Raw genomic sequence first — 25,348 nt, forward strand, 5'->3', positions numbered from 1 at the left:
TAAACTAGCCTATGCTACTCTAAACTATTTACAAAGCCGAAAGCTAGGCTTGAGAAAATATAGTCCCAGGAACACAAAGGTTCATTCCATTCACTCTCTGCAGTGACCATGAAGGAGCAATGGCCATGAGGGCATATCCCTTATGTAGAATAACATCCCTCATGAAAGAGAGCTCATGAGACAGCTTTTCAAAATCGTTACAGAGCCTGATATGTCACAGCCCACAAGTTGTGAACACAGAGGATTTTTCCTCAAGGCCCTCTATTTCCTGGTTTTCCAGCAGTTGTCACAGCCCACAAGTTGTGAACACAGAGGATTTTTCCTCAAGGCCCTCTATTTCCTGGTTTTCCAGCAGTTGGATTTTTGGAATTTAACTTTGTTCTGGAAAGGTATGAGGAACACAGAGCACTGTCTACAAACTTAACCCTACATTAAAGGGTTTTTGCATGTGAATTTATATTTAAGCTCTGTGAGCCACAGAGCATCTTACATACTGTGCATATACACAGTATCTAGTACAATAGAGACTCTGACCCCCAAGACAATACTGTAGTACAAATAAATTGCCAGGAGATGAGAAAAATATTTTTCTCATTTACTGTGTCTCATTGCTAGCTTTAATTAAAGGTAAAAAAAAACCCTTGCCCTGTCCCCTGAGATTAATTGATTTTTTGGGGGCGTGGAGTAGCAGCAAAAGAAGGTGCTCTACTTTGATCACTAACACAAATCTGCTTCTAAAAAATCATTTTTTTTGTTTTAGGTATGAGTAATGCTGATGTGATGGTTGCTCTTCAGCGTGGCTACCGCATGCCACGCATGGAAACCTGCCCAGCTGAGCTTTATGATATCATGAAAACATGCTGGAAAGATAAAGCAGAAGAGAGGCCAACATTTGATTATTTACAGAGTGTGCTAGATGACTTCTACACAGCAACAGAAGGGCAGTATCAACAGCAGCCATAGAACAAAGGAACACTTTGCCAGTTGGCACAGACCATTGTTCAGACAAACTTGGCAGACCAGTTGTTTCATGTATTTGGATATCCTAACCACTTGTGGCTTCTGAAACTGGAGGCTGAAATTCCAAAGGAAGAATCATTCTGCCTAGAAATAAACCATGTTTTTCTATGGTTAATTTAATTTGAATGATCACTCTGCTTGAGGTTAGAGTTCTCTTTAGATGTTATCTTTTTATTTGCCTAAATAAACATCCAAACAAGACAAGCTTTGAAAACAGAGACAGAGTGCAGTCGCACCAATACAGACTTACAAAGTATTTGAAACTGCAAACAGAATTTGGGGAAATCTTTAAATGATCGCATACCTTACAAGAAAATGTATGAAGACTGAAGATAAATATGAACTTTGAATGGAAAAGTTAAAGAATTTCTGCTCCCAAATTAGCTTTTTGAAAGATAGTAGATCATGAAAGTTGTGCTTTGTATTTTTTATAGGCTCTGGTTATCTTACATCAGTATCTGGAGAACAGTATCTTGTTGCAAGATTCAAATATTTAGGATGTAATCATCCTCTTTAACCCTTTAAGGTAATTTTTACACTTAATTTAATTCTTTGGCATTTATGCACAGCTCAAGCATTTACACTTAAAATTTGAAAAGTGTCTTTTACAGGCACCAGGTAAGAATAAGACCTGCAATATTATTGCATTATAAAACAGTAATTGTGCTAGATGTGTCAGAAAAAAGGACAGCCTATTGTTTTGCTCTGTATATAGAGCACCATGAATTTAAGCCTGGAACCACCTGCTCAAAATCTATTTTTCCCTGGGTTAAATCAGTGGCAAATCTCCCCTATATTTTGAAGGGAGCAGGATGTGGCCGTCAGTAGTTTGAAACACTGTGATCCATCTATTACCCATGAAAATGCTTTCTATAAGTATCTTAATATATTCCTCACATTTTTGCTGTTTCAATTAATTGAACTGAAAGCCATTTTAAAGATTAGCCAAAATGAATGTTTTAAAATGCACCACACCTTATAAGCATACTGTAATCAGTGAAATTACATTGGAGTTTTAGCACCCTAGGTTTTGCTTTTCAGTATGTAATTATTACTAATTCATACCACCACCAAGTAAATCAGTCATGTTTTTAACTGGTGGTTCTTAATGCAAAATTCTGTTAGGATGCAGGCATATTAACAAAACTGTATTTGAACTAATTCTCAGTCATGAAGTGAATTAGCAAGTTGAGTATGTTTTAGTTATCAAAAAGCATAACTAGTGCAATTACCAAGTGACTGCCTGTTTCTGTCCTCCTTTATATAAAGTGGGACTGGGCTGTTCTTACAACCAAAACAATTTATGGTAAAGGGTACTTATGGAAGCTTTAAAACGAGGCTAACTCCTTGTGAGGCTTTAGTGTACCTGCAGTCCAAACACAGTGATCAGTATAAACATTCATTGCTTTTCTTTTCTAGTAAAGCATAGCAGGTTCTGAATGAAGTCAATCAATAAATGTGCAGATTAACCACCAGACTGTGTAAATATTTTTATTGTATGGTGATTTAAATAAACTCCTTAAATTTAAAACTTGTACCATTGTAGTTCATCCTGCAAATTACAGTAAGTAGCCAATTTTATAGGCCAGGCTGGCAGTTTTCTGTGTACAGAGAATGCAGGATCTGACCCTGTCAGTGTTTAGATGCTATACAAAACAAAAATAGTTTTTAGTTATAAAAGAGGCAAGATTTATTTAAGTGATACCTGTTCATCTCAGAGGAGCAGTTCAGAAATATCAAGACAGCCATTTCACTGCTGAATATTTTAGCAGAAATATCCAGCTAAGTGGTTCTTATCCTATAATTCTGAACTACCCACCACAGTAGTAAATTCCAAAATATCTTCAAAATAGCTGCTGAAACCTCACTATACTGCAGTGCCAATAGGCGCCACCATTTACTGAGTCATTTAGGAAAGCCTGAACACATGCAAAATTTACATTAGCATTTGGAAATGCGAAGTCATCTTAGTTGCAGAAAAAGAGTCTAGGAGCCATACATTGGATCACATTCATTATGTGCTTACAGAGCTAGTGCAGCACTGAGAAATGCAGGTGTGCTGAACTGTACTCAGTTACTTGTTCAAACACAGGTGAAAGATAGAAGCATATTTGGTTTAACTTAAGCCATATTTTACGTAATGTTGGGTGGGGAGGGGGGAATGATACAGACTGAGCTTTGTCTAAACTTAGGAATCTTGATAAACCCCAGTCAATAGATCTATTTGTTACTAGATTACTGTAATAAACCAAAGTATCGAAAATGAGAGCCTCTATTTATTATCCTCATTTCTGATCTTGTCCTGAATGCCAGTGATGGACATAAGGTGATCTGGCTGGATATTCAGTTTAAGGACTGAGCTAGAGATTGAACACCATCTGGATCAATCTGCAAGAAGGCTGTTTCTTTGTAATTTGCCATGGTTATGATGAGTCCATTTATAAACCAGTGGACACCTGTTTTGATAGGACAAATAAACCTGTTGGATATTGGTTTTTGGGAAAGAACCTGGTGCTTTTGAGATCAGAAAATCCCAATTCCTAATGGAATTTACATATTTATATGAAGTTCTGAGTACACAGTGATGAGAGAGTTTTAACAGACAAAGACTCACTTAACAGTTAGGAGTATTTGGTACTGAAAGGAAAGAAGAAATTTCAAGACCAGGGCTTTCAATTACAGGAACATGATAGTCTGAGTGTTGCAATAGTAATGCTGCTCCATCTAGTGGTTCACAATGTTAGTGATAACTCAGGCCTGGTCTACACTTTAAAATGCAGGTCAACAATCACAGCCTTCAGGGGTGTGGAAGATCCACACCCTTGACCACCATAGCTATGTCAACCTAGCCCCAGTGTAGATGCAGCCACATTGACAAAAGAATGCCTCTCCCCCTAGCTACTGCCACAAAGGAACGTAGAGTTCTCAGACTCAAGGTCAGAAGGGACCATTACGATCATCTAGTCTGACCTCCTGCACAATGCAGGCCACAGAATCTCACCCACCCACTCCTGTAACAAACTCCTAACCTATGTCTGAGTTACTGAAGTCCTCAAATCATGGTTTAAAAAGACCTCAAGGTGCAGAAGATCCTCCAGCAAGTGACCCATGCCCCAAGCTGCAGAGGAAGGTGAAAAACCTCCAGGGCCTCTGCCAATCTGCCCCGGAGGAAAATTCCTTCCCGACCCCAAATATGGCAATCCATTAAACCCTGAGCATGTGGGCAAGACTCACCAGCCAGCACTCAGGAAAGAATTCTCTGTAGTAACTCAGATCCCACCCCATCTAACATCCCATCACAGACCACTGGGCATATTTACCTGCTAATCAAAGATCCCATCATACCACCCCCTCCATAAACTTATCAAGCTTAGTCTTGAAACCAGATATGTCTTTTGCTCCCACTACTCCCTTGGAAGGCTGTTCCAGAACTTCACTCCTCTAATGGTTAGAAACCATCTAATTTCAAGTCTAAACTTCCTAGTGTCCAGTTTATATCCATTTGTTCTTGTGTCCACATTAGTACTAAGCTTAAATAATTCCTCTCCCTCCCTAATATGATTGCTCTTTATAAATATATCAGAGGGATTAATATCTTCCCTCAGCCTTCTTTTGACTAGGCTAAACAAGCCAAGCTCTTTGAGTCTCCTTTCATAAGGCAGGTTTTCCATTCCTCAGATCATCCTAGTAGCCCTTCTCTGTACCTGTCCCAGTTTGAATTCATCCTTCTTAAACATGGGAGACCAGAACTGCACACAGTACTCCAGATGAGGTCTCACCAGTGCCTTGTATAACAGTACTAACACCTCCTTATCTTTACTGAAATACCTCACCTGATGCATCCTAAAACCGCATTAGCTTTAACGGCCATATCACATTGGCAGCTCAGTCATCCTGTGATCAACCAATACTCCAAGGTCCTTCTCTGTTATTCCCAACTGATGTGTCCCCAATTTATAACCACAATTCTTGTTATTAATCCCTAAATGCATGACCTTGCACTACTTCCTGCACCAGTAGCTCTAGTTCCTCCATTTTGTTACCTAGGCTCCTCACATTAGCGTACAAACATCTTAATTTTTGCTATTTGGCTTTACTGACATTCCTTTACCTGATTAGGCACAGACATTCTACCACCAGTATCACCTATTAGACTGGTATCTACACTACTCTTCCTCCTTATGTCCATTCTCCTACCCATGGCTGTATCCTTTCTTACTTAGTTTTCTTCCCTCTCAATGTTAAATTCCAGTGTGGAGATTACTTGGACATCTCCCAACCATCTCCCCCAAATTCCTAGTTTAAAGCTCTCAATCAGTTGTGCCAGCCTCCATCCTAGAAGTCTATTTCCCTCCTTACTCAGGCAAAGTCCATCCCGAGAGAACAGTCCTCTGTCCATGAATGCTTCCCAGTGGCCATACATCCCAAAGCCCTCCTTATAGCGCCACTGCCTGAGCCATCTGTTGATCATCATAATCTTGTCACACCTTTGTTGCCCTTTTCTAGGAACAGGCAGAATCCCACTGAAGATCACCTGAGCCTCAATTTCCTTAAGCATCTTCTCCAGTCTGGCATAGTCTCCCTTGATACGTTCCAGCGAGAATCTAGCCGTATCATTCATTCCCATATGAAGGACGATCAGCGGATTCTTTCCCACTCCCGTTAGGATCCTTTTCAGCCTCAGGTCCACATCCCGTATCTTAGCACCCAGCAGACAGCACACCCTTCTGTTCTCTGGATCAGCTCTAGTTACAGGCCTGTCTATTCTTCTCAGTAAGAAGTCCCCAATCACATAGACCTGCCTTTTCCTGGTGATGGTGCAATTCTCCGGTCTATCCCTTGTTCCCTCTGGCTGCATGTCCTCTTGATTTCTATTGTCCCTTCCAATCCTCCGCAACCCATCCCGTATCCTCCTGGGGCTCATATTTGGTGTTGTCTCCATTGACTCTTCTCTTCTTTGTATAAGGCTAGAAGAGAAGAGCAGCTTTCTTGCCCTCTCACCTTCAGTGACCACCTGCTGTGCCCCTTCATTTTCCAACTCTGCAAACCTGTTCCTGAGCTCTGTTTCTCCTTCACTGGTCCATCTTTTCCTCTGCCTGGTTCTCTTAGTCACATGTTTCCACTGTCCACTTTCCTCACCCAGCAGTCTCCCCTCAGAATTCTTTGGTCCTGCTTCCATCTGCAAGTCTGAGCTTTTCCCTTCAGCCTCCTCATGTTTTTGCTCCATCATCTGCTCAAACCCCTTTCTAACTCAGAGTTTCCACCTGCATCTCCAATCCTTGGATCTTTTCTTCCATCAGCTCTATCAGGCGGCACTTCATGCAGATGAAACTTACAGTTCTTACAGCAATGAAAAATAAAAAACCTGTCACCGTAGGCTGCCTCTATAATATAGGATTATGCCACTGTAGTCCCTGTAAATATGGCCTCAGTCAGGAGGTGGATTTTTGGTTTGTTTTCTGAGGTGTAAAAACTTCAACACCTCTAATCTTTGTACTCCAAAGAGGCTGCTATGTTTTGCAAGCCCAGGTTTCTCTGACCACAAGAATGCACACCACTCACCTAACTTTCCAACTGTTCAGCTTCCCTTGCTTGAAACCCTGTTTCATGACTTGTTATGTATTGCTTAATTCTTACATAAAACTCACCCGCTGCATAATTTAGCAACTCAGATAATACATTCATAGTTAGGGGGCATGGGTAAATCCTAAATCAACACTATTTACATCACCAACACCACTGACACCAAAATATCATTTTGATCATTTATAGTTTTCTGCGTGGCACTGCTTGAAAGCTGAGAACTTGCCAAAAACCCTCTTACATGACTCATGGGTTCCTATACATAGCTGTGTAATGCTGACAATATAGCACAACAAAATCAGCCACCATTAAACCATGCAAAGGCAATTGCTAAATTCCTACAACCTTGTGACTGACACACATTTCTGAAGTAAATGCATCTGACGAAGTGGGTATTCACCCATGAAAGCTTATGCTCCAATGTGTCTGTTAGTCTATAAGGTGCCACAGGACTCTCGCTTATTTCTGAAGTAGTTATCCTATCATCTGGCTAAAATAACTCAACTATTTCTGGTTATAATCACCAGGCAGTCCTAACCCCACTACATTTCTAGACAAAAAGATGAGGTACTGGCCCTCTTGATCCTAAACTTTGATTTCAAGGGCATCATATTTCAATAGAAACAAAAAGGTAAGACACACAGGGACTTGCAGCTCAAATTATCAAGTTGTATCACATGACTTAACTGTTTAACAACAAATCTCAAATTATCTAATATTTAATTGTCTTGAAAAAACCCAAGCTTTATTATAAATAAATTTTAAGAAGTCTACTGCATACACAATTCAGTGAGGGATTTTCAGATGCACATTCCTTTCCAAACCAAGACAATTGTGGATTTACAGAAGCATTTAAAATGAACAGTGGCTCCTTGCCACTCCATCATCTGACTAGATTATATTAGATTTTAGTACTAAATCTCTCATTTTAATTCCACAGTAAACTGACATCAAGTATAAGATTACTAGTTCAATTCAAATTAAGCAGAAGATTAACTGTGAGGAAGCCAGCTCCTCTACAAACAATATCTACTAGCTAATGAAACAGTGAAAGTGAACAAACTGTTTGGTCTAGCGCAAATGCCATTTTGAGTGTTGGAAGCAAGTGTAAAAAGAAACAAGGGAAGTAAAAAGGCAGGAATGTACTACACTAACCTTGACACAAGGCACCTATTCTCCTGCAATGTGGAAATCTATACCTGCTGTGTTTCCACAGCAGATGATCACATCTCACACCAACAGATACACAAGAATTCCAATTTATGTTTACATTTACATGTCTTCTTTAGTTACTAAAAAAGACATTTGACAGAAGGAAAGTTGTCGTCATTCCTATTAATAGCTTATCTTCCCAGTTACATTGATGGTAAGGCTGTGTCTATACTACCCTTTTTTCTTCACCCAAATTTCAACTGTTGCTAACATCAGTTTAAATTACAGCTGAAGGGCCTTGTCAATACAGACATATTAATGCATCACGGATTAGAGTTACTCTTTTACTTTACGTGCAAAAGTAGCTTGTTTTCTTGACATGGTTGGAGAGTCTTCAAATTTCCCCAAGGTTTTGCCAACAGGTGTTTTAGAAGTGCCTGCTACTGTAGATTTTAGATTAGCAAACAAGCCTCTCTTGGGTTTTTGCTCCTTAAGGTCTTCTGAATACAAGTGCTTTTTTCTCTCATCTAGTTCTTCTTGCAGAAGAGACACTGTTGCTTCAAGCTCAAGGACACGTTTAGCCCAGTTCTGAAGACTTCTCATTTCTTGTTCCTATGGAATTGTTAAACTACATTAGATAAGTGAACACTAGCGGATGATACTATTATTTTGTTCATTTTCTCCAAGTAAAATTTAGAATGAGATCAGTGTGCTACATAGTAGAACTGTGCAAACATTGATTTTTTTGGTTTGCTGGCAATCTTAAGATGAGCCATAATAGGTCAGACCAATGGTCCATCTAACCCAGCATTCTGACTGGCCAGGTGCTTCGGAAAGAATGAACAGAACAGGCAACAGAATAATTCACCTCTTCTTGTCCACTTCTAGCTTCTGGCAGTCAGAGGTTTAGAATGCCCAGAGCATAGATTACATCCCTGACCATCTTGGATAATGGCCATTGAGGGACCTATCCTCATGAGTTTATCTAGTTCTTCTTGAACCCCTTTATAGTTTTGGCCTATACAATATCCCCGGGCAACGAGTGCCACAGGTTGACTGTGTGGTATGTGAAGAAGTACTTCCTTATGTTTGTTTTCAACCTACTGCCTATTCATTTCATTGGGTGATCACTGGTGGTTATGTGAAAGAAACTTATTTACCTTTTCTACACCATTCATGATTGTATAGACGACTATCATATCCCTGCTTAGTCATCTTTTCCAAGCTGAAAAGTCCCAGTCTTTTTAATCTCTCCTCCTACGGAAGCTGTTCCGTATCCTTAATTTTTGTTGCTCTTCTCAGTACTTTTTCCAATTCTAATAGACCTTTTTTGAGATGGGGTATCAAACTACACACACTACGAAAGTTTTAGGTGTACCATGGATTTATACAGTGACATTGACATTTTTTGTATTATCTATCCAACCCTTTACTAATGGTTCCCAAAATTGTTAGCTTTTTTGATTGCCACTGAATATTGAGCGGATATTTTCAGAGAACTAGTCACAATGACTTCAAGATCTTTCCTGAGTGGGGATCCAAGTTATTTGTTAACATCACAACTCTACATTTTATAAAACACCCTTTTGTATGGAAAGTAATGCACATATCAACACTGAATTTCATCTGCCATTTTGTTGCCCACTCACCCAGTCTAATGAGATCCCTTTGCAACTCTTCAGTCTTTGAATTTACAAAATTACTCAAGGTAAGAGTCTTCAAATTAAGAGTTTGCAAATTTTGTCACCTCACTATTTAACCCTTTTTTCCAGATCATTTATGAATATGTTGAACAGCATTAGTCCCAGTACAGATCCCTGGGGGACAATGCTATTTACCCCTCTCTATTCTGAGAGCTGACCATTTATTTCTGGTCTTTTAACGAATTACTGATCCATGAGAGGACCTTCTCTCGTAACCGAGCACCGCTTACTGTACACTTAAGAGCCTTTGGTGAGGGACCTTGCTAAAGGCATTCTGAAAGTTTTAGTACACTATAGCCACATGTTTGGTGACCCCCTCAAAATTCTAATAGCTTTGTGAGGCATGATTTCCCTTTACAAATTGTGTTCCTCTGTCTGATAATTTGGTTCTTCACTATAGTTTCAACCAATTTGCCTATCAGACAAAATATTTTGTCCTACCCAAAACAACACTGTTTGCATTTAGTGTTCAATTTTTTTTAAAAAACCTTAAAAGGAAGCTTTAACACAGCTCTGGAGGAAAATATTCTGACCACCCCCCCGCCCCAACACCCATTCAAAAAAGTGTCAAAATGACTGATTTTTTTAAAGTTTTGTTTCCCCTTCCACGAATTTGGCAAAAACAACATGAATTCACAAAGTGTTTCAGTGTTGCCAAATCTGCATTTTCTGCTAAGGAAGTTTTGGCTGAAACATTTTACCTACTCTACTGTAAAGGCAATTATATTTGAAGAAAAATGGGCAAAGGCCATTAGCCAAAATTTTACTTAGTTTTGGCAGTATTGAGACATTAAATTACATTGTCACAAACACATGCAATACCACCTTAGAAACTAAACAGATCAAGATGCCTGAATACCACATTTGGTATGCTAATTAACTTCAGTTTCCAATTTATGTCTATATTTGACCCATTAAGACAAGACACTCAAAATATTGGGGAAGTAAGGGTCACAGGATCTTTACTCCTTAGGTCTTCATCTGCTCCTGTTTCAGTTTCAAACCTAGAGTCAATTCTCTCCACAGCAATTACAGCATAATTCTGTTTGACTTTAGGCTGGAATAAGACATAGCTCATCAAGGAGGAGTTCCTGTTTTTATATAAGTGTTCAAGTAGTAAGAAAGGGAAGGTAGTTTTCAAAGTGTTTTCCATGTGGCATAAAATCAGTCCTCAAGTTCAACCCAGGTTGTTACTATCTAAACTGGCTATTTAATGGCCAAGAAATGGATTACTGGGCCCAGTCCAATTCCTACACAGCAGATATTTGACCACAGAGAACCACAACGGCATCAGAATTGGTCAATGATGAAGCATGGGTAGGGCAGCTTGCAATATTTCATTTAAGTGCTCTGCATCATCATCCTGTAGATAGACGACCCTCTGCTTGTTTTGTGTACCCCAAATTAACTTTCAGATAAGAAAGTCTCCCAGTGTCTGACAAGCTTTGTGCTCAGTACTTAAAGCTCTGAGCCATCATAGCTATTCACATTCTGAATAATGTGAAATCTTAAGAAAAAATTGTTTCTGGTTCTTATGGCTGCAACAAAAGCCTTTTGAATGTGAACTGATGTATCCAAACCCTAGAATAAAAACTGAAGGGGCTGAGCTACCCCAGTAAAATGAATGGGCTATAAGCTCAAGGCCAGTGTATGTAAATTGTGTAATTTAATGCTCACATGAGATAAAAGCAAAAAGCTCAGTAGTCCCAGAAATATCTTGCACTGTTTTTATCTGTCCCTTCCAAACCCAGCGGCCAAATTCAAAGGTAACAGAATTAATTTAGTTGCTATCCAAAGAACATATTCTACTCTGTTTAAGCCTCATGGTCAGCGGGAGAGTCACTGCAGCTAAAATAGGGCCTTAACTGAAGATCTAGTCTAGAAGCCCTAGTTAGATCTAATTTAGTCTCTTCCATAGGAAAGGCACTGTTGCTTAAAGCTAATATTTTTTGTGTTTCACAGTAATCAACATCAGTGTACAGGTGTTCTGCCGAGGTCTAGCAAGCCACAATGGATTATATTTGGGCATTCAAGATGAGCTCTCTGAATGCTGCATCTTTTATTTCTACTTGAAAGTTGCTAGTTTCTAACCAATGTTTTATAAAATCATTCCAAATGCAGTCAGATTTACAGTACAGTCTCCTCCAGTTTTCCATATCTACTCCTCTATACAAAAGTCAAAAAAAATAAACCTTTTTACATATTACCAGTTTAGAGAATATAAGCACAGGGGTTTGACATTTGAAACCATAGTACAAGAAGTGTCTTGTCTGGTCAATTCATACCCTAAAGACCATAAAAAAGATTCAGCAAGCAACCAACTCAAGGACAAGCTTTATGCTAGCACTAGAAGGAACAAGAACCAAAAATAAAACTGCTATCTCCTATTCAGAAATAGCCTTGTAAAACCATCAGCTGCACTAACAGTTAATGTAAAGATAGTTTCAATACTTGTTTGACAAACCTTGAGCATTACCATGTGTGTCAGTCTGTTGTTTTCCTCAGTTGTTTTTCTGCAGACTTCATTCACTTCTTGTAAGGTTTCATTTAATTTGTGCATTTTAAGCTTCAGAGATTTTATAAGCTGCACAAAACAATATTCAAGTTTAAGAAATCCCTGAAAGTTTTAAAGGTATATATACTTAAATACTACCAAAAAAAAAAAAAAAGCCCCACTCTTACACTAGTTCTCCAAAAGGTTTTGAAGTTATAAATACTTACATTAAAAAAATCCTTGTGCTCACTATGTTAAATGAGCAAACGCGGGAGGGGGAACTATGCAGAGTAAGAGCTGAGCCACTGAATAGGAATGTATGAGAGAAGTGAAGCAGGCTAGAAGAGTGGGATTTCCAGGAGAACGAGTAATTCCTTTAGACTGTCCCCACTGCCTGAAGTCTCAGGCTGCTATTCCAGCAATAGCTTGCTGCTCTTTTAGCCATTTTAAATTTGAAATGCTGAACAACTCAAAATGAAGCTTTTGCACTAGAAAGTAAGTTTCGTTTTCAGGTCAAAAAGTTGAAATTGGCTTCAGGGCCAGAACTTGCTGCTGAGATTCTGGAGACTGGGGATAAGAAGATGAGTGAGTAGCTCAGGGACTTTAAATAAATTATATACTCAAAATTAGAGCTAGTAAAATATAGAAAGTTTCTCACAAAACTAAAAAAGTGTCTGGTTTTCAGCAGAAATTGATGAAAATCTCTCTACCATATGTTTATTAAAGCTGGCTAAAGAGATATTTCTCCTTTCCCTAGTGTGCTCACACACACAGCAATAAGCTACTCCAGGGTGTGAATTAGTAAGCGACGGGTACATATTATGAACAGTTGAAGGAATTCTGCTTTGGGGTCATGCTTAAACGTATACCAGTAAGCCTAATGCACACTCTGGATATTACAGCGATGAGCAATTTATGTCTGACTTCCAGATCTGCTCTCTATCCAGAAAATAGCTTTGGCAACTAACCAAGTAGTTGGTTTTACTTCACTGGGACTTTAGTGCTTTTAAAAAAAAAAAGGGGGGGGGGGAATGGAGGAGTCCGGTGGCACTTTAAAGACTAACAGATTTTTGAGCATAAGCTTTCATAGGTAAATAAATCTGTTAGTCTTTAAGGTGCCACTGGACTCTTCATCGTTTTTGTGGCTACAGACTAATAGTATTACCACTCTGATACCAGAAAGAAAGAAAAGGAAGGACTGTTTTTAAAGGCACTGATCTGAAATTCAGTATCTGGGTTGTTACCCAGCTTTCTTGGGCAAGTTACTTAATCTATGCCTCTGTTCCCCATCTCTAAAATATGGGGCAATAATTATCTGTGATGCATGCTGATCCTAGGCCAGATTTTTAGCTGATTCTAGTTTCCAGTGCATCCCGACTATTAGAGAGCATATGTAATAGTCACTACAAGATGACATTCAAGCCAGATTGTAAGAGAGCCCAATTCCCATTTTAGGCACCAAAGAAAACTCAGCATATTGGGTAGGAACACTTGAAAGCTTTTCCCCAGTTGAGAGAGTTCTATTGCTGAGCACTTCAAGATCTGGCCCTTCCAGGCTAGAGCCCTCAATCACCAAAACAATCCCCGACTCATCCACGTCTAGGACAAGATAGAGAAATTTACCTCATCTTTCTCATCGCACTGTCTCTGCAATACTTCTGAAGTTCTCTGCATCTCCTTATATTTAAGATCTGTATATGACAAAGAGAGTTAAGCTAGTTTATACTCGACAACAAGAACATACTGGAAGAATATCAGATGCTTACCTGATTTCATTTTGTCTTCTGCAGTCAACACATCTGAATTTGGGATTTCCGAAGCCAACAATCCATCTGACCGCTCTCCAAATTTTTGTTGCAACTCTAATATTTTCCTATCTCTGTCCTGAACAAAGAAATGCACACTGATATTTGTAAAAGCAACAAAGAGTCCTGTGGCACCTTATAGACTAACAGACGTTTTGGAGCATGAGCTTTCGTGGGTGAATACCCACTTTGTCAGATGCACTGATATTTGTGTAAAGAGAATATACACCTTTGACTAAAAGATTGGTCTTTAACCAAGTTTACTACTGTAAATGTTGACCATATTGAACATTGGAAACAATTGCCAATTGATAGTTTACTTTTAAAGTTAATCTTATTGAGTCTTCTCTAGAAATTTGTGCCACTCTCTTGTCAAGGCAGATGTGTATTCCATTTAGGAATGTGCATGCTCAGCACACCAGAGCTGGAGACTTTTGCCTAGCAATACCTGTAGAGTAGGGGTTCTCAGCCTTTTTCTCTGAGCATCCCCACGCCTACTATAGAAACTCCACAGCCCACCTGTGCCACAACTGCTTTTCTGAAAATCCAGTAGATTAAGAGCCATGGGTGTCATTATGGGGTAGCAAGCAGGGCAACTGCCCCGGGCCCCACACCACAGAGGACCCCATGAAGTTAAGTTGCTTGGGCTCTGGCTTCAGCCTTCTGCTCTGCGTCCCAGTGAGTCTAGCACTGGCCCTGCTCTCAGGTCTATTTTGGCAGACCACTGAAACCTGCTCATACCCTGGTTAAGAACCACTGCTGTAGAGGGCTCCTGCTTCTTGGCTGTAACCCCTCCCCTCACCCTAAACCTCCTCATTTCCTTTTCACCAAAAGCCACTGACAGGAGACTGATGCAGAGGGGCCAGAGCATGGGTTGTGGCATACATGTTTGCATCACAACTCGAAGAACAACAATTACAGTAAGTAACAGTTTCTTATCTGAGCAGGTGCAGATGTGTATTCCACTTAGGTGGCTCGCAAGCAGTACCCCTATCTAGAGGCCGGGCTCAGAGTCTACTACAATTGGGATCGCAGGACCGCCCTTCTGAGGCCTGTATCCACTTTGGAAGATGTGGTCGTAGCATAATGGCCTGTAAACATATGTATGGACAACCAAGTGACTGCCCTGCAAATGTCCCATATGGAAACACCGAGAAATGCTCTATGTGGCTTGCGCTCTTGTGGAGTGAGCCTATTATCTGCTGAGGTGTAGCTGAAGCTCTCTCCCATGCAGCCTTGATATAGGATGTTACTAATCTAGAGACAGTCTATGAAGAGACCGCTTGCCCCTTTGTGATTCACATATGACATGCACTGGTGTGATGAAATACAAAACACCACAACTCTTTAGTCCTATCTAGCCTTTTATGTAGACATCGCCTGACATCCAGAGTATAGAGGTGCTGTTCTTCTGGGGAAGAGCATGGATTAGGGGGAAAAACCCACAGGTAAGCAGACTGCCTGACTTAGATGAAAACAGAAAGCACCTTGGATAAAAACTTTCGATGAGGTCGCAACATTACCTTGTCCTTGGAAAATAGTGTAAGCTGGCTCAGCCACGAGGTCCTGCAACTCAGACTCTTCTTACCAAAATAATGGCTGACAGGAGGGGCAGCAGACAGGGCGCAAGAGGCTCAAACAGAGTGCTATACAGAGCTGCTAGAACAATGTTTAGGTCCAGAAAGGGAACCAGTTCTCAGACCAGAGGATGTAAGCAGAGAACCCTCTTCAGTTTTTTCCAAAGCCACAATGACAAAATTTCTGATTTCCCTTGAAAATCGGAGAATGGAATCCCAATATCACTGCCAAATACACTCTCAGCAAATTGAGCACAAGGCCTGATTTCTGAAGATGTAGCAGGTACTCTAAGGTATTCTGGATGGAAGCCTGAAGGTCAAGGACCATACTGAGAATCTTTTCCATTTGGCTAAGTAGGCTGCCCTAGTGGAGGACTTCCAACTGAGTAGGACTTGCTGGACAGCTGCTGAGCACTGCTCTGCCTCCTCATCCTCCAGGCCATAGGGTACAGGAAACTGATTGAAGGATTGAGGGTGCAGCCATGGTCCTGAGTGAGCAGGTCAGGATGGAAAGAAACAGTATGGGAGGCTGAGCCAACAGAGCAAGGAGGTCTGAGACCCGACATTGTACCTGCCACGCTGGAGCAATGAGGATGAACTTGACCCGATCCACATTCAGAGCTTGAGGATGCATGCAAAATTATCAGAATCTGGGTCGGTGAGAAAGAAGGTATACGAAAGAGCTGAATGCCAGCTGCTGTGAAAGACACTGGAGGCAGAGCCTGGACTAAGGCCCGTCCCGGGAACAGAACAACTGGTGACACCTTTGTTTTCCCTCATTGCAAACTGGTCAATCATGAGAATGACCCAGAGAACAGTCTCCCTCAGCAACCACTCGTGGCTCAGGGAAGAAAAAAACCCCCCACCAACCCTCTACTGAGATGGTCCATGAGACAATTCTGCACCTCCAGCAAATGGACTGCTGCTGTAGCAATGACTTCTTTGATGCAAAATTGCCACAGGTTGATCGCTTTCAGAGTAACCTGGAAAGCACTTAGCATTTCATCATCACTATCACTCATGACAAAACTACTGCAATGTGCTATGTGAACAAGCAAGACTATCAAAATTAAGGACTCAATAATAGTGGGGGGATTTCAATTATCCCCATATTGAGTGGGAACAGGTCACCTTTCTTGATACTTTAAAGGACTGCTTCTTGGAGCAGCTGGTACAGCAACCCACAAGGGGAGAGGCAACTCTAGATTTAGTCCTGAGTGGAGTGCAGGAGCTGGTCCAAGAGGTAACAACAACAACAGGACCGCTTGGAAATAGTGACCATAAAAGACAGTTACTCATCTTTGTAAGTGTTGTTCTTTGAGATGTGTTGCTCATATCCATTCCAATTAGGTGTGCGCGTGCCACGCGCATGCTCTTCGGAAGATTTTTACCCTAGCAACACTCAGTGGGTCGGCTGGGCGCACCCTGGAGTGACGCCGCTATGGCGCTGGATATATACCCCTGCCGACCCAACGGCCCTTCAGTTCCTTCTTGCTGGCTACTCCGACAGAGGGGAGAGAGGGCGGGTTTGAAATGGATATGAGCAACACATCTCAAAAAACAAACAGTTACAAAGGTGAGTAACCATCTTTTCTTCGAGTGCTTGCTCATATCGATTCCAATTAGGCGATTCCCAAGCCTTACCTAGGCGGTGGGGTCGGAGTGAGATGTTGCAGAATGCAAAACTCCTGAGCCAAAGGCTGCGTCATCTCTGGACTGTTGAACCAGAGCATAATGAGAGGCAAAAGTGTGGACCGAGGACCAGGTAGCTGCGCGACATATCTCCTGGATGGGTACATGAGCCAGGAAGGCGGCAGATGACACCTGAGCCCTGGTAGAATGTGCTGTGAGGTGGCTCGAGGGAACATGAGCCAAGTCATAACAAGTACGGATGCATGCCGTCACCCAAGATGAGATCCTTTGTGAGGAGACAGGTAGGCCCTTCATTTGGTCTGCCACAGTGACAAAGAGTTGGGGCGATTTACAAAAGGGTTTTGTCCGCTCAATATAAAATGCAAGTGCCCTACGGACGTCTAGGGAGAGCAATTGTTGCTCTCGTCGTGATGAGTGTGGCTTCGGGAAGAAGACCGGAAGGAAGACATCCTGGTTCACATGAAAGGCGGATACCACTTTAGGGAGGAACGCCAAGTGTGGTCGCAACTGCACCTTGTCCTTGTGAAACACACTATATGGTGGGTCCACTGTGAGAGCCCAAAAGCTCGAAGACTCGTCTGGCTGCTGTAATGGCTATGAGGAAAACTGTCTTCCAGGACAGGTATACTAGCGAGCAGGTTGCTAATGGCTTGAATGGGGCAGACATGAGTCTGATTAGAACCAGGTTGAGGCGGGGCGTCGTACTTGGGTGTATAGTCTCTCCAAGCCCTTGAGGAACCTAGATATCATAGGGTGCGAGAACACAGAACAGCCACTCTCCCCTGGGTGGAAGGTAGAGATGGCCGCCAATTGTACCCTCAATGATGATACCGCTAGGCCCTGCTGTTTGAGATACCAGAGGTAGTCCAAGATGGTGGGGACTGAGACCTCGGTGGGAGTGACATTCTGCGTTTCGCACCAGCAGGAGAAACGCTTCCACTTGGCCAGATACGTTGACCGAGTGGAAGGTTTCCTGCTACCCAGGAGCACTTGCTGTACTGAGGCAGAGCAACGTAACTCTGACTGGCTTAACCACGCAGCAGCCATGCCGTGAGGTGAAGGGGCTGCAGGTCTGGTGGTGAAGTCTGCTGTGGTCCTGAGTTATGAGGTCTGGGTGAAGAGGCAGGGTAATTGGGCTGTCTATCGAGAGGTCGAGCAACATGGTGTACCAGTGCTGTCTGGGCCACGCTGGAGCGAGCATGATCAAGCGAGCTCCGTCCCTGTGGAGCTTTAGCAGGACCCTGTGAACCAGCAGGAATGTGGGAAGGTGTAAAGCAGTTGGCTCGTCCACGGCATCAGGAAAGCGTTCGAGATCGAGCCCTGGGAGAGGCTTTGGAAGGAGCAGAACATCTGGCATTTCCTGTTCTCGCAGGAAGCAAAGAGGTCCATGCAGGGAAATCCCCACTTCTGGAAAAGAGAATAAATAACGTCCAGACGAATCGACCACTTGTGAGACAGGAAGGATCTGCTGAGTCGATCTGTCAGAATATTCCGAACCCCTGGGACAAATGGACGCTACCAGGTCTATCGAGTGGGCTATACAAAAAGACCCAGAGTTGGACGGCCTCCTGACAAAGGGGGGAGGACCGTGCCCCTCCCTGCTTGTTTATGTAATACATGGCCGTTGTGTTGTCTGTGAACACTGAGACACAACAGCCTTGTAAGTGCTGTTGAAACACCTGGCACGCAAGGCAGACTGCTCTCAGCTCTTGGACATTCAGGAGCTAGCCTTGCACATCAGATGACCAAAGGCCTTGAGTGCGAAGATGTCCGAGGTGAGCACCCCAGCCGAGAGATGACACGTCCGTCGTCAGGGACATAGAAGGCTGGGGCAGATGGAACGGCATCCCTGCACACACCAGGGAAGGCATAACCCACCAGTCGAGGGAGCCTAGGATGCTCAGGGGAATGGTGACTATCATGTCTATGGCGTCTCTGCCTGTGTGGTACACCGAGTTGAGCCAATATTGGAGGGGACAGAGGCGTAGCCTGGCGTGTTTGGTCATGAACATGCAGGCAGCCACGTGACCCAAGAGACCGAGACAAGTGCGAGCCAAAGTCGTTGGGAAGTTCTGTAGGCTTTGGATAATTGTTACCAATCGCCTGAAACCGAGTCGATGGTAAGCAGGCTCTGGCGAGACTGGAGTCCAGGATGGCCCCAATGAAGTCTATCCTCTGTGTGGGAACCAGAGTGGATTTCTCTGTATTGATCATCAGGCCTAGACGTACGAATAGGTCCTTGACGATGCCTACATTATGAGTGACTTGTGTCTCGGAGGTCCCTTGGATGATCCAATCGTCCAGATACAGAAAGACGTGTATCCGGCGGCGGGAGGCAGTGACTACAGCCATGCACTTTGTGAATACTCTCTGTGCTGTAGAAAGGCCAAACGGTAGGACAGTAAACTGGAAATGCTGACGGTTGGCTACAAACGGGAGGTACCGCCTGTGTGGAGGATAAATGGCGATGTGTAAACACGAGTCCTTCATGTCGAGGGCAGCATACCAGTCTCTGGGATCCAAGGATGGGATGATGGTCCCCAGGGATACCATGCGGAACTTCAACTTTATCATGAATTTGTTGAGTTCTCGCAGGTCTAGGATAGGCCTGAGACCTCCCTTCGCCTTGGGGATTAGGAAATAGCGGGAGTAGAACCCCTTCCCACTTTTGTCTTCTGGTACTTCCTCTATGGTACTTCCGGTACTTCCATCTGCACCTCTCGTACGAGGAATTGCTCGTGAGAGGGGTCCCTGAAGAGGGACGAGGGTGGGGGGTGGAAGAGGAGGGGCATGAAAAACTGGAGGTGGTACCCAAGTTCCACCATGCATAGGACCCAATGATCTGAAGTAAGCTGGGACCATGCAGGGAGGAAGAAAGGAGAGGGGGCTGGAAAAAGGAGGGAAAGGAGCCTGGAAAGGAACTGGCACGCCGTCCTCAGACGCACCTTCAAAAGTTTGGCTTTGGCCCTGTAGGCTGTTTGGAGGGACTCTGATTCTGGCCCCTTTGGGGTCCAGACTGCTGTCTACGATTGCTTCGGCCGCACCCTCTGCCGAAGTCCTGTCTTGGTCTAGGCGGGGAATAAGGGCGGTGAGGCTGTGGACGGAAGAACCTGCGCTGAGTCACCGGGGTGTGCACCCCAAGGGAGCGCATGATGACCCTGTTGTCCTTAAAGCTCTGCAGCCTGGAGTCAGTCTTCCCACAGAATAGGCCTTGACCGTCAAAGGGCAGGTCCTGTATGGTGGTTTGTAACTCAGGTGGAAGGCCTGACACCTGAAGCCATGATATTCACCTCATGGCGACACCTGAAGCCAGGGTCCTGGCTGCGGAGTCAGCTGCATCCAGGGAGGCCTGGAGAGGAGTTCTCGCCACCTTCTTCCCTTCCTCCAAAAAGGGCAGCAAACTCTGGGCTGGAGTCTTGGGGAATGAACTCCTTGAATTTCTCAACCGCCGTCCAGGTGTTATAATTGTACCAGCTGAGCAGGACTTGCTGGTTTGCCACCCTGAGTTGGAGGCCCCCAGTAGAGTATATCTTGCGGCCCAATAAGTCCATGCACCTAGCCTCCTTTGATTTTGGAGCAGGAGCTTGCTGTCCATGGCGTTCCCTTTCATTGACCGATTGCACGACAAGGGAGCAGGGTGCATGTACAGGTACTCATACCCCTTAGAGGGTACCATGTACTTTTGCTCAACACCCCTGGCCGTGGGCGTAATAGATGCTGGAGATTGCCAGATGGTATCGGCGTTTGCTTGTATCATACAGATAAACGGCAACGCCACTCTTGTGGGGGTGTCAGCTGATAGGATATCCACCACCAGGTCCTCTATCTCCGAGACCTCCTCCAACTGAAGATTCATATTCAGGGGTACCAGCCTCAAGAGGTCCTGATATGCCCGCAGGTCAATTGGAGGAGGGCCTGAGGAGGATGTCCCCACCACTGCTTCATCTGGAGAGGAGAAAGAGGAAAGGACAGGGACAAGAGGGTCCTGCATGGGCTTCTGTTCTTGAGTAACATCAGTCTCAGGTGGAACTTAGACACTGCCAGCTGAACAAGAGCCTCCTCTGAACCCGCGGGAGGGGGGGCGGCTGACCGTTGCCTCCGGCACCTGGTGTTCTGATGGTGCAGAGTGGGATGGCACTGGAGGTGCACCTTGGGCTTGATGGTATGCCCAAGGTGTCCAGAATGACCACTGATGGGGTCCCTGTTCCTGGGCCTGGGTCTCCTGGAAGACATGACCGGGCACATCTGAGTCACGGTCCTGTGCATAGGAAGCACTGTCCGCGTGAGATGAGACAGATGTGTGACGAGATGGCCAAGGAGGAGCTGACAAACCCTGGGAAGGGTCTCCATCTCTAAATGGCCTCTCCCTGTGTGGTACTGGAGAGTGGTACCGGGTGCCATACTGGTACCAGGAACGAGACCGGGACCTGTGACCGGGGCGGTGCTGAGAGGTCGACTGGGATCTGGAGGCTCGACCTCTGGAGCGGCTGCTAGAGGCGCGGTGCCGGGAACAGTACCGAGAGCTGGATCGGTGCCGAGAGTATCAGGCCAGCGAACAGGACACTGAGCAGTGCCGCAAGTGCGACCGGTACCGAGACGGAGAGCGGTGCCGGGACTGCGAGCAACATCACTACCGGGATCGGCGACAGGACCTAGAGCGCCGGTGAGACTGTGATCATGATCGGTGCCTCTCGATGGTGCTGACAGAGGGTGGCCTCAGCAGGGCAGGCTTGCCTATTGATTGAATGACCCTCACTGTCCGTTCTGGGGGTTGAGGCAGCGTGGACTCCATCAGCACGATCAGCTCCCTTGCTGTAGAAAAGGTCTCTGGCATGGAGGGAATTGTGAGCTCAACCACGGCGTGCGCCAGGGAGCTTTCAGGCACCGGACTCGACGGCCCTTGCAGGACCAGAATCGACGGTGCCGAAGCTGTCAGTGTCGCGGCAGGTGTCGGTGCTGGGCAGTCCAGCTTAGGCAGGTGCTCCAACTGCAGTACGGGTGGCACAGAAGCCGTAGGAGTCTTATGCTTCTTAACCCGCGGAAAGAGGGAACGGTGCCGAGCAGACGATGATGCCAGCGACGGTTGGTGCCAAGGGGCCTTAGCGGTACCGGCTCGATCCGGTGCCAAAAGAGACGCTTCTGCCTGATGCGGACTGTCCAGCGCTTGGTGCCGAGGGTGGAGGATTAAGAGCTGCCTCCATCAGGAGCTGTTTCAGACGAAAGTCCCGCTCCTTCTTTGTCCTAGGCTTAAAGGCCTTACTGATGCAGCACTTATCGGAGAGGTGGGATTCCCCAAGGCACATAAGGCAAGAGTTGTGGGGATCTCCCGTTGGCATCGGCCTGTGGCAGGTTGAGCACGGTTTGAAGCCCAGTGAACCGGGCATGGGCCCCAGTACCGGGTGCGGGGAAGGGGCTAATCCCCAAACCCCTCTCACTATATACACAAACTATAATAAAGAATGAATAAAACTATCTATAACTATAGAATTTATAACTATATATACGAGAATTAATAAAAGAACTACGAGTAGCTAGGGAGGTGGAGATCAGCTAAGCTGTGCTCCACTGTTCCAACGACAGACACGGGCGGTAAAAAGGAACTGAAGGGCCGTTGGGTCGGCAGGGGGTATATATCCAGTGCCATCACTCCAGTGGGCGCCCAGCCAACCCACCGAGTGTTGCTAGGGTAAAAATATTCTGACAAGCATGCACGTGGCACGTGCACACCTAATTGGTATCGATATGAGCAAGCACTAGAAGAAGAAGAAGAAGAACAACATTTAAACATCCCTGTGGTGGGAAAAACATCAACAGCCCAACACTGTGGCATTTAATTTCAAAAAGGGAAACTATGCAAAAATGAAGGGGTTAAACAGAAATTAAAAGGTACAGTGACTGACGTGAAATCCCTGCAAGCTGCATGGACTCTTTTTAAAGACACCATAATAGAGGCCCAACTTAAATGTATACCCCAAATTAAGAAACAGTAAAAAACTAAAAGAGCCATGGTTGCTTAACAACTATGTAAAAGAAGCAGTGAGAGAAAAAGACTTCCTCCAAAAAGTGGAAGTTAAATCCTAAACACGGCCAAATAAAGTGTAAAAATGTAATAAGAAAAGCCCAAGAGGAGTTTGAAGAATGGCTAGCCAAAAACTCAAAAAAGGTAATAAAAAGATATTTAAGTACATCAGAAGCAGGAAGCCTGCTAAACAACCAGTGGGGCCCCTCGATGATAGAGACAGAAAAGGAGCGCTTAAGGACAACAAAGTTATTGCGGAGAAACTAAACGAATTCTTTGCTTCATTCTTCATGGCTGAAGATGTTAGGGAGATGCCCAAACCTGAGGCGGTTTTTGTAAGCGACAAATCTGAGAAACTGTCACAGATTGAAGTGTCACTAGGAGGTGGTTTTGGAATTGATAAACTTAACACTTAAAGTTACCGGGACCAGATGGCATTCACCCAAGAGTTCTGAAAGAACTCAAATTTGAAGTTGCGGAACGATTAACTAGGGTTTATAACCTGTCCTTTAGATCGGCTTCTGTACCCAACGACTGGAAGATAGCTAATGTAACACCAATATTTAAAAAGGGCTCTAGAGGTCATCCCGGCAATTACAGACTGGTAAGTCTAATGTCTGTACCAGGCAAAATTAGTCGAAACAATAGTAAAGAATAAAATTGTCAGACACACAGAAGAACATAAATTGTTGGGCAAAAGTCAACATGGTTTCTGTAAAGGGAAATCATGTCCTACTAATCTATTAGAGTTCTTTGAAGGGGTCAACAAACATGGGGACAAGGGGGATCCAGTGGACATAGTGTACTTAGATTTCCAGAAAGCCTTTGACAAGTTCCCTCACCAAAGGCTCTTAGGTAAATTAAGTTGTCATGGGATAAGAGGGAAGGTCTTTTCATGTATTGAGAACTGGCTAAAAGACAGGGAACAAAGGGTAGGAATATATGGTAAATTCTCAGAATGGAGAGAGGTAACAAGTGGTATCCTCCAAGGGTCAGTCCTAGGACCAATCCTATTCAATTTATTCATAAATGATCTGGAGAAAGGGGTAAAAAGTGAGTTGGCAAAGTTTTCAGATGATACTAAACTGCCAAAGATAGTTAAGACCAAAGCAGACTGAAGAATTTCAAAAAGATCTCACAAAACTAAGTGATTGGGCAACAATATGGCAAATGAAATTTAATGCGGACAAATGTAAAGTAATGCACATTGGAAAAAATAACCCAACTATACATACAATATGATGGGGGCTAATTTAGCAACAACAAATCAGGAAAAAGATCTTGGAGTCATCATGGATAGTTCTCTGAAGACGTCCATGCAGTGTGCAGAGGCGGTCAAAAAAGCAGACAGGATGTTAGGAATCATTAAAAAGAGGATAGAGAAGATATTATTGCCCTTATATAAATCGATGGTATGCCCACATCTTGAATACTGCGTGCAGATGTGGTTGCCTCATCTCAAAAAAAGATATACTGGCACTAAAAAAGGTTCAGAGAAGGGCAACTAAAGTGATTAGGGGTTTGGAGACGGTCCCATATGAGGGCAGATTAAAGAGGCTAGGACTTTTCAGCTTGGAAAAGAGGAGACTAAGGGGGGATATGATAGAGGTATATAAAATCATGAGTGATGTGGAGAAAGTGGATAAGGAAAAGTTATTTACTTATTCCCATAATACAAGAACTAGGGGTCACCATATGAAGTTAATGGGCAGCAGGTTTAAAACAAATAAAAGGAAGTTCTTCTTCACACAGCGCACAGTCAACTTGTGGAACTCCTTACCTGAGGAGGTTGTGAAGGCTAGGACTATAACAGCGTTTAAAAGAAAACTGGATAAAATCATGGAGGTTAAGTCCATTAATGGCTATTAACCAGGATGGGTAAGGAATGGTGTCCCTAGCCTCTGTTTGTCAGAGGGTGGAGATGGATGGCAGGAGAGAGAGATCACTTGATCATTATTTGTTAGGTTCACTCCCTCTGGGGCACCTGGCATTGGCCACTGTCAGTAGACAGATACTGGGCTAGATGGACCTTTGGTCTGACCCTGTACAGCCGTTCTTATGAGCGTGTGAACCATCAAGTGTCTGACGTGGACCCAGAAGACATGACATGCATTGTGGATGGCCCAAAGTTCAACATGCAGATATGGAGTGAGGCTGCACCCTCAGTGAATCTAGATGCATCCCCCAACCCAGAAGAGAAGCGTCAGTAACCACTGACTTTGTCGAAGAGGGCTGAATGAAGGAGACTTCTGCACACACATTGTGTGGGGACTCCCATGGAGTGCAAGGAATCCAGGACTAGTGGAGGAAGAGAAACCAATGTGTCCAGAAAATGCAGGGAA

The 25,348-nt window shown here is 43.9% G+C and overlaps 2 protein-coding genes across 5 annotated transcripts in view; one reads left to right on the top strand and one right to left on the bottom strand.

Moving 5' to 3' along the window:
- LYN (LYN proto-oncogene, Src family tyrosine kinase) overlaps positions 1-2,551 on the top strand; it is a 94,265-nt gene extending 91,714 nt beyond the window's left edge. For all 4 annotated transcript variants that reach the window (XM_050938887.1, XM_050938890.1, XM_050938888.1 and 1 more), the window contains exon 13: positions 761-2,551. In XM_050938887.1, the coding sequence (XP_050794844.1) occupies positions 761-963 (203 nt within the window). In that variant the 3' untranslated portion in view covers positions 964-2,551. The remainder of the gene's footprint in view (positions 1-760) is intronic.
- Positions 2,552-7,258: 4,707 nt separating this feature from the next.
- LOC127044715 (kinesin-like protein KIF20A) overlaps positions 7,259-25,348 on the bottom strand; it is a 48,798-nt gene continuing 30,708 nt past the window's right edge. Inside the window, exons 15-18 of the mRNA XM_050939781.1 lie at positions 13,719-13,836; positions 13,576-13,643; positions 11,923-12,042; positions 7,259-8,367 (exon numbers count right to left, since the gene is read on the bottom strand). Coding sequence (XP_050795738.1) covers positions 8,092-8,367; positions 11,923-12,042; positions 13,576-13,643; positions 13,719-13,836 — 582 coding nt within the window. The 3' untranslated portion in view covers positions 7,259-8,091. The remainder of the gene's footprint in view (positions 8,368-11,922; positions 12,043-13,575; positions 13,644-13,718; positions 13,837-25,348) is intronic.

The sequence above is a fragment of the Gopherus flavomarginatus genome, chromosome 2 (genome assembly GCF_025201925.1).
Source record: "Gopherus flavomarginatus isolate rGopFla2 chromosome 2, rGopFla2.mat.asm, whole genome shotgun sequence".
NCBI classification, from domain to species: Eukaryota; Metazoa; Chordata; order Testudines; family Testudinidae; genus Gopherus; species Gopherus flavomarginatus.